The 18162-nt window shown below is 41.2% G+C and overlaps 1 protein-coding gene across 1 annotated transcript in view; it reads right to left on the bottom strand.

The window, feature by feature from the left end:
- CD247 (CD247 molecule) overlaps nucleotides 1–17841 on the bottom strand; it is a 41366-nt gene extending 23525 nt beyond the window's left edge. The window contains exon 1 of the mRNA XM_083439313.1: nucleotides 17604–17841. Within this exon, the coding sequence (XP_083295439.1) occupies nucleotides 17604–17661 (58 nt within the window). The 5' untranslated portion in view covers nucleotides 17662–17841. The remainder of the gene's footprint in view (nucleotides 1–17603) is intronic.
- Nucleotides 17842–18162: the final 321 nt, after the last annotated feature.

Here is an 18162-nt window from a genome sequence, read left to right as displayed (position 1 = left end):
CTGCAACTGGACCTAATGGTCAGGGGTCCCTTTACCTAACAGGGATAAGGAACCTGTGGACCTCCAGGTGTCGGATAACAACACCCATCATTCCTGACCAGTGGCCATATTGACTGGGGCTGATAGGAATTGTAGTTCAACAACATCTGGAAGGCACCTGGTTCCAACAAATGGGGGGATCAACAAACTGCGACTGCATCCTGGTAAGACACAGAGACAGTGGTGGATCCCAGGTCGAAGTTGGGGAGTTCAGTTCTGGACAGGAAGGAACAGGTGCATGGTTTGGGGGTACTTTTAAATCCATCTTTGTCACTGTAGGCTCAGGTGACTTTTGTGGCAAGAAGCACCCATTATCAGCTTAGACTGGTGGTCAGGGATAGCTTAGCCACTGTGATTCATGTGTTGGTAACTTCAGAATTAGACTGCTGCAATGCATTCAGTGTGTAGCTTCCCTTGGGATTGGTCCAAAAGCTGCACTTGATGCAGAATACTGGAGTCAAGTTGTTGAGTGGATGCGCACATATTATTTCCGTGTTGAGGAAACAGTACTGGCTGCTGACCAGCTGCTGGGCCATGTTCAAGGTCTTGTTGTTAACACATAAAGTCCTGAACAACAGTGGATACTGCATGGAGATTGTTGAAATATTAAACATTTTAGACATGCATCTTAAAAATAAATAAATGGGGTAGGAGAAAAAGACGTCAATGAATGTTAATATGACAATATTGAATAGGAAAAGACCAGTTTCCAAAGGCAGTTTCCAGTTTCTGGAAACTGCAGGAGGGGAGTGTGCTTAGGTCCTGTTTGCACGTTTCCAACAAACATCTGGGTGGCCACTGTGAGAATCTGACACAGGACTAGATGGACCACTGGACGGATCCAGCAGACTCTTGTGATGCTCTTATGACAGTTTCTGCTGTGCTTTTACCAAATACCTCTCAATGTCAAAGGGCAGCCCAGCAATGCAGATGGCCTATAATGACTATAAATATTATTATCTTATGAATATGTTGTTTTCTTCATTCTCTTTAACCCATCTACCTTATAATGAGTACTTTTGTAATCTGACCGATACTGGGGTCAAATACAGAGCAACAAGGGCAAAGTCTGAAACACAGGGGGGAAGTGTGATGAACCACAGTTGTGTAAGAAGGCTAACCCTCTTTATAAAACCTACTTTACTATTCTGATATCCCAGTTAAATACATACTAAGACAAGCTGCTTTTTATCTTACATCGTAAACGGACAGGTGACTTGTCTTTCCTGTATGTATTAGAAACCACAGAAACCCTTGGCCATATAGCATGTTCCTCAGTAATTTTCATTACCGTACCTGAAGTGCAGGCGGTCCTTCTACAACAGTGTGAGAACCATTGATCTGTTTGACTTTCTTTGTCTACAGCACTTTCCTATGTTTCATTTTTTGCATTTTTATGTTGACCCCACCTTTCATCTAAAAGAAAAATCCACCCTCCAGCACATCTAATAAAGCTACAACACATGACCACTGACCACTACTCAAAACAAATATTTAAAAACAAGGCTTAAAAATGCCATCATAAAATAATGCTCAGCAAGAAAAACAAAGCGTACATAGGAGCAATGGAAACTTTAAAAACAACAGGGTCTCCGACATATATTCATATACCCGTATTGCTATCTGTCATAGACGACAAGTGCTAATATGAAAGCCTTACTGACATGATGGCAGACGTAAAGAATGAGCAAACCCAAGCAGGAGTCCTCAATGCAATGGGGGTTAAGAATCAGCGGAACAGATGATGCTTTGTTTTGAGGCAGGGGTGGGCAACGTGTCACCCTCCATATATTGTTGGTCCCCAACTTTCATCAGCCCCCAGCCAGCCAATGGTCAGGGAAGATGGGAATTCTAGTCCAACAACATCCAGAGGGCTACATGTTGCCCAACCATATTTAAAGCAAATAAGGCTGCAATCCTATGCCTACTAACATGGGAGTAAGTCCCACTGAATTCAGTAGACACGTATAGGATTGTGCTGTAAGGATGTGTTTATACAACACATTTAAAGCACATTCAAAACACATTATCTCCCTTAATCAGATTTCTCATTCCCAGCAACTCTTAACCACAGTTAAGAGTTACTTTTACTCCCAGAATTCTTTGACGGAAATAATGTGCTTTGAATATGTTTTAAAGGTGTTGTGTGTACACAGCATGTAAGACTATGCACACACACCTGGGAGTAAGGCCCACTGTAGGTGGGACAACTTAAAAAGGTAAAGGTATCCCTGACCGTTAGGTCCAGTCGTGGACGACTCTGGGGTTGTGGCGCTCATCTCGCTCTATAGCCCAAGGGAGCCGGTGTACAGCTTCCGGATCATGTGGCCAGCATGACTAAGCCGCTTTGGAAACGGAAATGCCGTTTACCTTCCTGCCGGAGCGGTACCTATTTATCTACTTGCACTTTGACGTGCTTTCAAACTGCTAGGTGGACAGGAGCAGGGACCGAGTAACAGGAGCTCACCCCACCGCAGGGATTCGAACCGCCAACCTTCTGATCAGCAAGCCCTAGGCTCTGTGATTTAGACCACAGTGCCACCCTCGTCCTGTGGGACAACTTACTACTGAATAAATACAGATCAAATGGCACAACAAATAATTTGAAGGGCATGAAAAAACCACCAGGCTTATATCTCTTTATATTTAAATAGTTGCTACATCTCAGATGGAGAATTATAGCTCTTTCTTCTTATCCTGCCAGGCTTCTGGAGCACTATGCCTTTCTGTCCATTATTAGGAGATATTATTTGTTTCCGTCCAAGCTATAATTTGGAGAGATACTTCACACTTTACATTCACTTCTAATAGGGATTGTTCAAAGCTTTATCTTAGCTTGGTGTATGGCTTACCTCAGGTGAAAAAGCTGTTTATGCACACAGCTTCCAAGATTTCTAGCAAATCTGCCTAAAGTGTATTGGAATTATTACTTTTTTGTTCATGGAAGAGATCCAGGAAGGCAAATTCTCCCATTGCCTCAAATGACATGATTAAAGCCATATCTAACTTGTACTTTTACCCCCAATTTGTGCTTTTGCTTCTAAAGAATTGAATGTGAAGGGAACACAACATGAAGGTCTCTTCCCAAGCAACCTTTTCTATGTTTTCTCCCCCTTAATCTAATTCTTTGCCACTCTTGTGATCTACTAACTGGGCTTTTTTTTTATCCTTTTCTCGCTTTCTCCCCATCTTGCCTGCCTCGGCAAGTAGCCTAACCTTTTACAGCTTAATTGATTTCTCTAACCAGCCTTTATTCGCTTGCTTCCCTCGTCACCACCATTTTCTCCTCCTCCCTGTCTCCTTTTCATCTTTTTTAGAATACAGGGAAAAGCTTTCCCGTTTTCTCTCTTTGATAAGCATAAATTGCACCCGGCTGAAAATGGGGCATCAGTGAGGAAATCATTAGAAGGCCTGGTTCCAAGAGCTGCTAAGAACCCTGGTGTTGTTACGAACAAGAATAGGGCACAGGCCTGTACTTGGTGAGACCTGATCTGGAGAATCACATATGTTACAGCTTTCTTCTGTTTGCCAGGCAACACCTGGAGCACTCAGCAGGGGCGATTTTCTCTCTCTTTTAATTCTTTTCAAGCACCACAGCACGGATGTTCAATCATGACTTTCATGAAGTTCAAGAAAGTGAACAGAAGTTAATAAGGCCTGTAACATGTGCGCACGCAAGGGAGATTTACTCTTGCCCCCCCCCCCACTTGCCTTCTCCCAGTCACACCAGAAGTGAAGACGACCGGGAAGGAAGACGCCCTCTGAGTAACTACTTAACCACAGTTTAACCTCTTACTAAAGGTAAAAGAAAAGAGTTGGTTCATTTTTAATGCAGATACGGCAACCTATAAAACAGCGATGGCTAATAGTTCTTGTTCTGAGGGCCAAGCTCTCCTTTGGCCAACCACTGGGGGCAGGGGGGGCATGCAAGAAATGGTTGTGGCCACCCCACTCTCTCAAACACATACACAGAGTTACCCTCTCAGGGCAAATCAGCTGCAGAGAGGGAGCAAATGCCCCCTCCCTGCTCATCTAATGATCTGTTTAATGATGAAAGGGAGCAATCTCCATCCCCACCAGGGTTCTGGGACGGGCAGAGGTGATTCAGCTTCAGATTCTGCTATATAAGCTGTTCTACATGCAAGAAAGAGCATGTAGAGTCCCACAATCATTTATCACAAAAATATACTACGCAAAGGGTTTATTTAACCTTTAAAAAGAACAGACAGCCTAAATTTGTATCCCTGCCACTCCCTTTGAAATGGTTCCATTGATCAATTTTTTTTCTTATCTTCTGTATCTCTTCACAACATTGCAACGGCAGGGGCCAGGGTTCAACCCACAAATGCATGTGTTCATTGAAACAACTGTTATTGTACGGAGGACTCTCTTACATGTTGGGGACTCCCAAATTTGTGAACAGAGCCCTCTATTCACTGTTGCAGGTGCTGGGTTCTTTTCAAACCCTGTAAATGAAGGCATGTAGGTGTGTGGAGGAGAGAAGAGCCTGCCACCGGCCTGCCACATCAAACAGCCACCCACGTGTGTCAAACATGTGAAGCACATTTGGAGATTCTCACACGATGTTCGTACCTGGCACCATGCCATCTAGTTTGATCAAAAGGATAACCAAACCCTCTGATAACCATAATACCACTTTTATTCATATTGACTGCCTTTCTGAGAGCTGTGTGAGTATAAATATAGCTTTTTGCAAATAGTGCTTCTTTCAACTGCCCAAATATTTTAGATGTTGCTCAGGTTAATCAAACTATGTAAATCTCATAATAAATTCTTCAGACACACCTATCCTGTAATTCAAAAGAATACATGGAAACCGTAACAATTGGCTAATGGGCAGCCAAAAGAACCTAAGAAGAGCCTTCTTGATCAGGCCAATGGGCCATGTTGTGGCCAACCAGATGCTTGTGGGAAACCCAAAAGGAGGATCCAAGTGCAACAACACTGCCCATTTGTGATTCCCAGCAACAGGCATTCAGAGGCACACTGCCTCCATCTGTGGAGGTAGAACATGGCCATATCTCAGTTGGTCATGCAACAAAGGCCAAGGCAGGTCTAACTCAACATGTCAATATGCAAACTCAGATATGATGATGGCATCCTCAAGTCACAAATAACATGAGAAACATAGACCTCTTTAATATACCCCAGAGGAAAAATTAGCAGGAATATGAGATCATTACTTAAGAAAGCACATAAAGAAACAAATTCCTTTGAGCAGTGACAGAGTCATGAAAGCTTGGGGGGGGGGTGGATGAGTACCAATTCCTAGGGAAAATGAGAAGGCAGCTATAGCCATCAAGCCTTGCTCATGGACTTCCTGGAGACATCTGGTTGGTCACTGAGAAGCAGGATGCTAGACACTGATTTGATCCAGCAGGACTCTTATGTTCTTAAAATAGTAAGTAGCTTGACTAAAGGCCACTTAGTGTACTCCAATGCATATTTACCCAAAAAGGAGTCCTATGGGGCTTGCATGCAAGTAAGTGTGAAGAAGAGTAGCGCCTTAATGAGTCTGAGATCTTAACTGCTTGCTACAGAGAAATCAGTACAGAAACACAACAAAGAACATGAGGAAGAATCTGGAGGACGAAGAAGAACTGATCTCAGCAAAAATATTGCACCAAGTAGAACAGAATGGCTAAACAAGTACCAGGATGGAAATACCCTGGTTAACTCATGTCTTATAATAAAAAACAACAACACACTATTAGACTAGAATAGATAACAAGAGTCTAATTCTGTTACATAGGAGCAGAATTACATACTGTTAATTCAAAATATCAGAATCCAGTTTAACAAGCTCTCTTTTTCCTCTATTATTTATAATATTTACTGGCATTTTAATGTATACGTTAATTTCAGCAAATTTAATTAAAGATCCGTTGTCAGCATCTAATTGCACAAGGGAAACCGAGGAGTATATTAAGGAAAAGGTAAAAGAGGCAGACCCCAGCAGATGTACGGTGGGGTGAAACCACTGTGATATTGACTGTTCTAAATAAACCTTCAATTCCACAAAACACTCAGGCATGAGGAGCAGAACTCCTAGCATTCCCATCTCTACTTGTTTTGCTCGCCCCCACCCCCACCCCAGATTTCCAGGTTGGCAGAATGAAGCTGTCACTTCCACCAGCAGGTGCTGTCAGATCCAGCTTCACTTCACAGCAGTTATTACATGAGATTAAGACAACAAGCTTCCCTGGGCAGACCAAATGGGCGTAATAGATGGGTTAACCTTGGATTAACCAGATAAGTGTGGGTGGGTTCACTTGAAATGACAATGCATTTTGTCATCCATTTTCTGCGAAATAGATTACTAGCACCAAGACTTTCCACTGACTCTTGGGGAAAGTAGCCAGAGACCTGGGTCTAAGCCATCTCAGTAAACAAAGTACTGAGTGAAAAATAATTCACATTCTTGGTCACAATTCTTTTCCCCTGCAGCACAACACATGCCACAGGTGATCTCGGGTCATTTTTTCCACACTTCATAATAATTATGACATGGGGAACTAAATGAAGACACAAAAAATAGGCTTTTACAAGAAAAAAAGCTTTTACAGGTTGTACCAACAAGCAGATGACGGGTGGAAATTATTATACAATAAATTACACTCTAATAAATATTTTTCTTATTATTATTACTGGAATGATGCATTGAACACACTCTGAAAACAGGATCTCTTCTTTCTGATACGCTGAATAAGATTCACCAGTGATCACTAGGCTTGACAATACAAGCTCCAGTCAGAATCTCCCTTCCTTGCAGTGCTTCAATTACTGCCAAGGCATTTGTGCCATATAACTTGATGTTTTTAAAAAAGAAAAAGGCAACACAAGTTTGAATTCACACTTGCTCTGCCCAAAGAGCAAGAACATCCTGCTTCATTAACTGTCCCACGTTCAGAGAAATGGCTGGTTCTAAGAACTGCAGTGAAGCTTAAATGAAAGTAAAAAAAGGGCAAGGCACAGGTGTCTGCACCCATTTCTATAAAACAAAGTATTTGATTCTAATAAGGCACTACATGGTATCTCACAGTCATGCCCTTAGTTTGCGCATGCAGTGGCATGACACTCATTTACTTTGACTCGGTGCGTTGTGCATTACAGATATGCATGATTGTCATTGTCCTTTAGACTCTACCTTGATGAAACTTTAGGTCAGGGATGGGGGACTTCTGACCCACCTGGTGTTGTGGGGTGACACCTTCTATCACCCTGGACCATTTGCCATGCTGGGTGAGGCGGGTGGATACTTCAATCCAACAACATTGGGAGGGGCACAGTTTCCCCATGCTTGTTCTCCATATAATGCGAGAAAGAAACTTGGCTGAGAAAGCTGTGTCCCTGTGCTGGGGGTGGTGGCTGCCCTGGCTGGTACACGGGCACAAGAAGAACAGGATAATTTTAAAATATGAATCAATCAATGGTAAGATATCTCTGAACTCTGTGGCTATGCCTAGAAGTGCAGAACAATCGCTCCAGTTCCCTAGTCTAAACCAGCCTTTGACTTAATGGATTATCTATCCTACATGCCAGCTTTCCAAGGAGCACCAGGCAGCCAGGTAATTATTTTGTCTGCTGCTGACTGCTTCACACACATGCATAGTTTTAACCTCCATTCTGAGAGGTTGCAGGAGGGATGGAGAAAATTCATTCAACCCTACTACTGTGTTTTGCCTATCTGTTATATTCTCAACCAGGCTCAAGAGGCACTAGTATTTCACTACAAACCAGTTCACCACCAGCCCATCTTTTCAAGCTTCCATCTAACTGTTAGAAGGAACATTTGTAAGTGTTGCCTTCTTTCCCCTTCTGCCTCAACAGAGAACCCTATTAGTTCCATTAAATGCCTGAAACAAAAACAGGTCATGATCAACTTTCTGGATTTTCCCTACAGCCTTTAATGCCCTTGAGGATTCCCTCTTCTCCTATAATCTGCTGATTCACGTGTACTTGTGATCTTTTCATTTTAATAGATTTTAAAGTAAACATATGCCATAGTAAGGAAAGAGCAAAAAACAAACAAACCCACAACCCAAAATACAAATTACTTAGAAATATAAATTTGAAAAATCAAGTACAGATGACTAAAAGACCAAAACTGTAATAATGCAATTAATACTTTGACAATGTTTTTGCAAGTACAAAACATAATTATCTAGAATTATGCATTGTTATAGCTATCTTCCAGAGGGGTTAACATCTTAGTCTGTTGCTGCATATACTTTTGATGAAGAGGGAGCTAGTCTATGAAAGCAAATGCTGTGATTATATGCATCTTTCTGCTACAAACATTTTAACTTCATTTAGGAGGTTGCTGGCTTATACTGTTGGCTGACCCATTTAAATCCAATTGACGAAGAAAGCATGCCTGTCTGCGTACATCCCATTAATTAACTGGGCAGACTTTTCATACTATTTAGAAGCACTATCTATATTATCACTGACCTGTTTTCTGCAATGACAGTATGGATGTGATCAAATCAAAGTGAATTAGAACAACTCCAACTATTCCTCAAAACTCAACAGATCTTAAATAATCAAAACAAGGGGAAATTACAGTCCTGCACATTCCAAGCAATTTTATTGCAGGGGTGCAGAGAGCAAACTCTGAAAGGTTGCAGGGGCCAGAAGCAAAATTGGCTGAGGCTGTGGTGATATTCTCCCTTTAAGACTAGCATGCAGGTTGTGTGGGAATTTGTTAGAACTCCTGGAATAATGATTTTAAACACAGATGTCTCTCATTAAGGCCTCAAGGCCAGTGTCGAACGGTAATCAGACACGTGATGGGAGCAGGTGCTAATTCCTTTGGGAGGAAAGGGTGAAGGCCCATAGTCAGTGTTCCCTTAAAACCTGGGGCAAGCATAAGCAGTTCTCCCTTCATGGAAGGTCAGCGCCTGTTCAGACCTAGAAGGTACAGTGGTACCTCGAGTTACAAACGCTTCAGGTTACAAACTCCGCTAACCTGAAAGAGTTACCTTGAGTTGAGAACTTTGCCCCAGGATGAGAACGGAAATTGTGTGCCAGTGGCACAGTGGCAGCAAGAGGCCCCATTGTTGAAAGCACGCCTTAGTTAAGAACAGTTTCAGGTTAAGAACAGACCTCCAGAACGAATTAAGTTCGTACCTAGAGGTACCACTGTATTTTGCTTTGCCGCTCAGCCTGCTAGGATTTATGTGCATGTGTTTCTGTCAGCTAACTAGATAAGATAGTTATGTTTGTTTTTGACTCTGAGCAGTCTTAACTTGCATAATTGTTTGAAGCTTTTCATTTTTACAGAGTTTGGCTTTTAATAAACTTTATTGTATGCTTTTATGGGAATTGGCCTTGCTTGAGTTTCTGAACCTTCCAATCTTGACGACACTTTTTGAAGTGGGTCATTCGTCACAGAATTCTACATTCCAACCATGCAAAAACCAAAGGTTTTCACAACCTCTCTCTCCATCTCCCCATCCAGGCAGAGCAAAAACACATTCCAGCCAGGTAAACGCACACAAGGAGGGTGGACAGCAGAGCAAATGAGGGGTGTGACCTAGAGAGAGTCCTTGGAGCTGGACAGAGTCCTCACATTTGGCCCCATTCAGGAGGTTCCTCACCCGTTTCATTGTCTAGTATCTTCCAGCATAGTTTTTATATTGGCTGCACCTTCTTAAGGTGGCATTTCAGTGGTACTCCACTTCTTTTCCAGGTGTTTCAAAGAATAAGCCAGCCTGATGATCCACTTAGCATTATATTGTAAACTCAACTCTTCAGTTCCTTGAAGTGCCTTTAAAAGATACAGTATAAGCTCCTAGGAGTAGCAGCAATTTCCAACATAGTAGACCCTGGGCTGGCTAGCTAACTGCACAGATTCAATTCTGGAGCAAAAGTATTTACAATATTGAGTTCTGAAAAGTTTTTTTTTTTTTTAAAGATATACAGTGCAGTATTGTGCATCTTTACTCAAAAGTATGTCCCAACGTTTCAGATGGTCCAACTCAGGCTTCCGCAACCTCTGCCCTCCAGATGTTTTGGAACTACAACTCCCATGATCCCTAGCTAGCAGAACCAGTGGTCAGGGATGATGGGAATTGTAGTCTCAAAAACATCTGGAGGGCCGAGGTTGAGGAAGCCTGGTCCAACTCCATACTCCTAGTTTAGGAACTTAGCATTCATATCACGTGGTGATGATGATGATGATGATGATGATACCATTTCAGCAACATAAATCACTACACCCCTGCAATGTGCACAGATCAGATCTTTCTGACATTTTTACTTTCCATACTCCCACACTGGGGAAAATAGGTAAATTTTGTCCCATTGATTTCAGGGGGACCTAACTGCAAATCGTAGCAGCATAAATCCTATACATGGCTGCTCAAGATCATAAACAGCAAAAAGAATTCTGGCACCTTAAACACCAATACATTTATGATGCTTTCACTGACCACAGTCCACTTCATCAGATGCACTGTTAATCTTTATGGCACCCAGTGGAGACTGGTCCATTAGGTGGACCATGCCCCACCATCTGAGTTTTCCCTTAGACACCTCCACCTGCCTGCCTGATTACCCAATGAGTGGCAGCATTGCCTGTCAGATACCTCCCCTCCTTTGGCTCTGGCTGCAACTACTTTGGCCTTTCAGCCTTCTGCCCACCAAGCACCACTAATGGTACCACAAGACAACCTGAATTCATAACAGAGTTTGGAGCACCTGAGAAACAGTATGCAGAGTTCCAGATTCAGTACCTTGAAAAACACCGTTGGAATTCCATTAAACTTTAATTCTACCTGGGCTTCTTCAGGAGGAAAGGAGGAATAGACAGACAGATAGATGATAGATAGTATTGCTGATTTATAGAGCCCTCTCACAATATCTCTCTTTCTCTTTATATTTCTGCTTTTCTGACACATTGTACTGGTAAACAGCAAGATCCCTTTGTTTTTGCACTTCAAAATAGCAAGAAAGCTATTTTCAGACGGCTTACTGGTTTCAGACCACATTTCAGACTCCTTCTGGGTTCTTGGAAAGCCACCATTTCTCCCACTCTGCAAATGTATAAAGCATCTGCCCACATGGAACAGCCATGCTGTGTGTTTACACAGCACACTGTGTACTTACATGAAGTGCCTCCATACAGTGCATACATGGTGTGGAAGCAGCCATCATTTGGACTTCTTCCATGTCATATGTTCCCAGAGGGACACACAACACAAAGTCAACACACTGGGTAATGTCTAAACAGCACAACCCTTAAACTGTGATTGAACGTCCTCTTAAATACTTACATCCTATTAATGAAAAAAAATTCCAAAGACAACAGCACCAAAAGGATGCAAACCAAAATATGATGTTTAAACAGATTTAAAAAACAACTACTGGCCTTCTGCTTGAGAAAGATCCAAAGTTACTACTGTAGGGGGGAAATTATGAAGTCCTAACATAACTTTTAATTACACAATTCATTTAAATAATGTCAAAAAATGCATGTCCACACACATAGAGCTCTTCCTAAGCAAAATCCATTTTCTTTTCTTTATAAAACACACACCACTGTCCACTTCTGCTGTGTCACTCTAAACTTAAGTAAAGAACATCTGCTAGAAATATTAAATATTAAGGCACACAAATAGAAATTGAGTTTTGTTTTGCTTTTAATGTGCCATACGTTGTTAATTTTTATCTATTTGACCCATTTTCTAGCCCGGATAACGCCAAGGAAAACAACATGTTGCTTCATTCCTTAGGAATTGATCAATGTCTGAATAGAACACATTTACTAGATTATGCTGATAAACAGAAAATACATACAAGTTTAGCTGCTAAACCATTAATGTAAGCTACCCAATTTGCTTCTTTTTGTCTGATGCATCAACGTCCCAGTTCACAGCCTGCTATGAATTAATGAAATCACTGTGCATAAAAAGGTGCAAAATGGCTATAAATATTAAAGTCTCTTTCAGATTTTCCTGTCAGCATTCATATATACAAACAGGGAACGGACAATGATCAATGGAGAACATCTGATAATTGGAAAGCAGAACTGATAAACATTTCCAAAACAATCAGCATAGTATTGATTATCTGTGTTAGCATATTTAGTCCCATGGCTTGTGACAAGTCTCACAGCATTACAGAGGTTAAGCTGTACAGAAGAAGAAATGACTGCTTAATTTATGGTAAATGTCAGCCAAGAGCTATCTTGATTCTCTAGAGACTAGTAATATAATCAAAATCCTCACACACATACCTGCAAGGAAAGTGAAAAACGATATTAAATGGATATGGAGAGAGGGGTGGTGTGTGTCGTTTAATCTATATATCTATTTGAAATGTAGGGTATCAGCACATGGACTTGGAAGGCAACAAACAGTGGGGTCAAGCAGGGAAGACAACAAGTGGGGGGGGTCAGGATCCCCTCCCACCGCTGCATTCAAACCCCCTGGAATCTCCCAGCAGCAAAGAGCTCTGAGTAGGTACTCACCGTCGTCTATTAGAACAGGGAAGCGGGGGGGGGGGGAGTGGGCTCAGATGATACACATCCAATTTCATCGTCATTCTTCTTTCCAGTTTGCCCCTTTGCAAACCAGGAGAATTGTAAGAGGAGGGGGAATTGGGGAAATTTTAACAATTGGCATTTAACTAATCACAACCCCCCGAGAACATCTACGGGTCCCCCACTTATGTATGTATACAACATCTCTCATTATTGGCAGGGTTGGTGGGTTACAGAGTGTTCAAGAGCAATACACTATCAGTGCCCTCCACACGCAATGAACAACAGTTGATTCTGTTTAATCTCGGATAATCCCTATATAATAATCCTCATTTGAATTTCATATTTAAAGGATATTAATGAATTATTATTATTAAACATAATAAAGAGGGACTACCTTGGCTTGGACTGTGAGGTATTTTTGCCCACATACATTTTCAAAACAAAAGGGGAACTTTTTTGTTGGGGGGGGATTCACAATGTTCCTTGAAAAACAAGGTTTTTTCCTCCTTGGAATTCTGTCTTCCCTGGGTAGCACCAGCCAGTTGGGAATTGCATGAGAAATGTTATGAGTTACATGGCACTGTGACATATTTATGTCACTGAGTGCATAGCTTCGCCTTCATTCAAAATTAGAGAGGGGACAATAACTCTATAGCTGAAGTATCTGGGCTGCACAGTTTTGTCCATATTGGTATGTGGAAGGGAGCAAACATTCTTGTTGATAAGGCAGCTGGGCTGGCAGGAACAAAACTGTTGACTCAATTGTCTTAGCAACAGAAACCATTCGCAAGTAGGATTGAATCTTTTTAAGACTCTCCCAGCCCAAACCAGAGGGTGGTTTCTGGGAACAAGGCAATATTCACAAAGACAGGCCCCTAATTTTGATTCAACCATATACGTACTAGCCAAGAGCAAGAACGTATTTCTTTTCATACAATTTTTCTAATCACCTTTCAGGAAAGCGAAATGAGACTAAACTTCATACAAATGAAGGTTGTTTTTCTACTCTCATTACCAGATACCGACATTTTCAGATTATTGCTCTTGGTTAAAAAGTATATTTTTAAAAGTTGCAATCTGGGGGCATCTTGAATGCTTGAAGGACGTTGATGCATTTGTTTCAGTGTAATCTAAAACACAAAAACACAAAGCTGCTTTCTGCAGTCAGTTTTTCAAAAACAATGGCATTAAATGCAGGTGGCTGTGACAGCTATGCTGGCAAACTTGCGTGTCTTCAAAGAACACAGGGTGGAAAACAACTCCTAATAGCGATGGTGGCAGCAGTTGTTGTGGGCGTGTTTTGTTTACTGGTATTGGACTTGCCTACATAAGCTACAGGTGGCATCTATGGCTTTCCTGTGTATCTTGTGTTACAAAGGAATTGAGTTGGAAACTACTAACTCATCACACCACCTAGAAGAGCCCAGCTACCAGGCGACTCAAAAAGCATGTGGACCCTAGCAACTGGCTATGATAATGAAAACTGCCATGTGTTCTATCAACACCAAGAAATTTAAATCACTGAGAACGTAAGAGCCCGGCTGGATAAGGCCAAAAAGGCCCCTCTAGTCCAGCATGTTGTTTTCACAGTGATCAACCAGATCCCTATGGGAAGCCGGCAAACAGGACCTGAGTGCAACAGCACTCTCCCCACTTGTGATGCCCAGTGACTGGTATTCAGAGGCATACCGCCCCCACCAGTGGAGCTAGTTGGACTTACCAATGAATGAAGGTCTATTATAGGCCTATGTATCGTTTATGCAAACAATGCTATATGTAGATGTGTTTTCAATCAACAAACAGACGGATTCTGCTTAACACCTTGATAGAGGTGATGGATAATCATATAGGATTATCAAGTTCATGCGCTGAAACTGGATTGGTGAAATGGATGCTCATATCATTCATCATAGCCATGCATTTCAACATTGCATAGTTTTCAGTCCTTAATTTGCTTTCTCTTTTGATCAGAAACTGTTTATATGTTTCCAAAGTCACCTGTGCTGTACCTTGCTCCAATGCAGTTTTTATCTCAAAATGAACTAATAAATAAATCACCAAACTTCATGCACAGAGATAAATGGATATAGTCTTGCTGGCGTATCACTTTTCCCTTGGCTCCTACCTGTTTAGCTTTTAACCAGTGGACTGTTTCCAAGGCTTTATTTTTAATGGTCTTTCATCTTTATGGCCACGTTCGAAAAAGAAAAAATGGCTAGTATTTCCCTATACTAATATATTCATTGGTAATAATTGACAATAAATTGGACTGGTTAGCAGTAAGAATGGTGTTAATACTTAGACCAATTTAAAGTGTGCCCAGGAGTAAACTGCAAAAATTTTACTAGATGGTCTCTGATCACTGAAACATTTCTGATGGAACATACCTTTAAAACAAAAAGCTCTCTTCTTGAGGTCCAAATAGCAATATTACCAAATTGCTTTGATGACGAGTGTGCCAAATATATTGATAAGCCATCTGCTAGTAAATGTATTGGCTAGTAAATGATGTACCATGAGACCCAGTAGTTATTAAGAATTGAATATATATATTTTAGCAGCATGGAGTCTGCAAAAATAATACATGTTTATGGAAGTCGAATTCCATTTTGTTATTTAATGTAGATGACAGTTATATGCTGACAAAAATCATTCATTTGGTATTATTTATTGGGAGACGTGCCCTTCGTTTTGCCCTTGTAGCTATATTTCTTTTTCAGTCAAGGACTATCAGACATGAACCCTAGACTAAATGGATGTTATGATATTAATACTACCATTCTGGAAACCGTTTTCTCTTGAAAGTTATGCTTACATTAATACATTTATATAAATAATAATTTAAATAAATAATATTTAAATAATAGTGCATTTAAATAAATAATAATAGTGAAACTAGAAAAGACTGAAGAAAATAACTTCTTGTTTCAGGGATATTTGTAGGTTATTTCCCTCCGATGTCCATACACATGATGGGTATCCTCTATCCCTGGGCAGGTACAGTGGCCACATGGCAGGAGTCAGGAGATCCCCAAAGCATTCAAAGCTTTCCGCCTTTCAGCATGCCCATATAAGTGTGTGTAAGCAGAATGACAAGCTACTTTTAAGGAATAAGAGGCCTGTATGATATCCAGTCTTCCTAATCCATTCAGCTGAGTTGCCTTAGCACAGAAGTTCACATAACTTGACTGAATGGATTGAGAGAGAGCTGGATGGAAATATGGAGTGTGTCTGTGCACAGACCTCCCCACCCCCCACCCCACCAACACCTCTTTCCCTGGGGGAGCACCTTTGTCAAAAATAGAAACATAGCTCTCTTAAGCAATTTGTGGAAGCTGCTGTATCCAATCAGGGAAGATACTTTAAACAAAATTGCACAGCTGTAATATTGTATTAGCTCTGTGTGTGTGTGTGTGTATAAATACAAATTAAAATAGATAAAGATCTAGCTTAGGAATAACTTCTATCTAGAGCCCGGTGAATATGCTCCATTTCCCTCAAAAGCTTTCTAAATGCTCTGGGTTCTTCATGGCTCTCTATACCAAATATCTCAACCGCATTATACCATATAGGAATGCCATTCGGAATGTAATCAGCTCCCACATAAAGCTGAGTGGGTTCAACCAGTTCACTTTTGATTATTTTATCAATATTTGAAGTATACATAGGGAGAAATAAAAGAATTTACAAAGTAGGTATTGTGCCATAGCCTAATATAGGTCTCCTAATATGTGTTATTTCATAGCTAATAGCTATTAAAATATTTCACACGCAAATTAAGCATCAGACTAGGCTTAGTGTAACTAAAGTCCTTATTATGCTATTAATTGTATAAAGGTATTGAAAGGCAGCCAATTAATGCAAGTTTTATCACAAAATCTAGTAGAACCTATCAGTGCAAAACTTAGAATTACCTTCAATATTTCCAACTTATTTTACATTTTACTTTTGCTGGGAATTTATCTTGAGCAGAAACGCAGAAGAATAAACAGCTTTGGGTGCTTTCTTTGAAAGAAAGTTTATATCACTCAGAAAACCATAGAAGTATAACTGAAGCAAACTAACATTTTGGAAACCGATATTGAAACACAAACCAAAGTTTACAGATTTGTTTTAACACAAAATTAGGACATACATCTGTGCTCATTTGTATGGCTTGTGTATGCTTGTTTATTCAGACGTGCAAGTCCCACTGTGATCAATGACGCTTACGCTCAGGTTAAGAGCACACAAGATTGCAGTCACAGAGGTGCTAAATATGTGAAATGTTTGCTGGATTTCCATCCCAGACATAGAAACAGTTGGGTAAGATGAAAGCATACAGCATGGTCTCAATCTTACTTACTCAGAAGCAAGCCCCACTATGTTAAGGACAAAGTAAATGTGCATAGCATCTTAGTCCAATCATAGAAGCAGCTGCTATATTCAAACACGCCATTGCTGCTTCCTTATTTCCCTCCAATGTCTGAATCAATTCAGAGTTTGACCATTGCCAGCTTCTTTTGGAGAAGGACTCCCCCACCATGGGAGCAATATGTGCTTCTGTAGTAGTCCTAACAACTTGGAATTTGATAGCTCCTCCCTTAACCAAGTTTCAAGAACGGCAGCAATGGTTCTCATCCAGAGGATAATTGGGATGCTTTGTGGTCTGGTCATCATGAGGAACAGAACTCTACTACGGATGATTGCAGGGGCAAAGGAGGAACTAGCAGGTGGTCAGTAATTCCAGAGATACTCTTTCCTGCCCACCTCTGCATGCAGACGCCAACAGGCCACAGTGTAGTTTACACCTCCAGATATGCCACCTGTGCTCCTCACCAGCACACAAAGCGCCAATATATGCTGTACTTTTAAAACTAATTATGGTGCTGCAGTTTTCCCACTAGATCATAGCTAGCTGTAACTAAGAGGGTGCACAAACGGCAGAAGCTCAAACAGAGACTCCCCTCCTGCTACAAGGGGAGCATCATATTCAACCGCGGCGTCATCTTGCCTCCATTTAGAAAGGAGTTTCAAAGGGGTTTCGTACCAAAATATGAAAAGCTAGCCTTACCTGTAATTGGGGTCCATGCCTGCAGGATGGCGGCAAGAAGGATTCCTTTACACTTCATCTTGCTCCCCCCAAGGTCGCAGGGCAGGGGGGAGGCTGGAGGCTACAATTTAGCAGATAGTGGAGAAAAGGAAAAGAAAAGGCACCTTCACTGGCTTTGTTCTTCTCCCTGCCTCCACAGGAAGTGCAAAGCTCATAAGATCTTTCGGAGTCCACATGCTGGCAAGCTAGTTGAAACACACACCTCCTTTTGCTCCACAAACAGAAAGCTTGAGAGTTTTTAGAACTTTGTTAGGGTTTTTTTTTTTTAGTATGAGTTTGTTTTTTTAAAAAAAGCAGCTGACAGCAGCTCAACAGGTAAAGACGTCTCATTAAAGACATTAATTTACTCACTTTACAAGAGGATTTGTATAGATGCTGTGTCTGCTTTTAAAAATGGATGAAGGTGTTGACTATGTTTCTGGTATAGGAACAAAGAAAGCTGCCTTGTACCAAGTCAGACTCACTGGTCCATCAACCTCAGGTCTGTCTACACCAACTGGTAGTAGCCTTCCTGGATTTC

This window comes from Podarcis tiliguerta, assembly GCF_965153285.1.
Source record: "Podarcis tiliguerta genome assembly, chromosome: 4".
Lineage (NCBI taxonomy): Eukaryota > Metazoa > Chordata > Lepidosauria > Squamata > Lacertidae > Podarcis > Podarcis tiliguerta.
The sequence above is the reverse complement of the archived record's forward strand: the minus strand, read 5'-3'. Positions and strand labels throughout refer to the sequence as shown.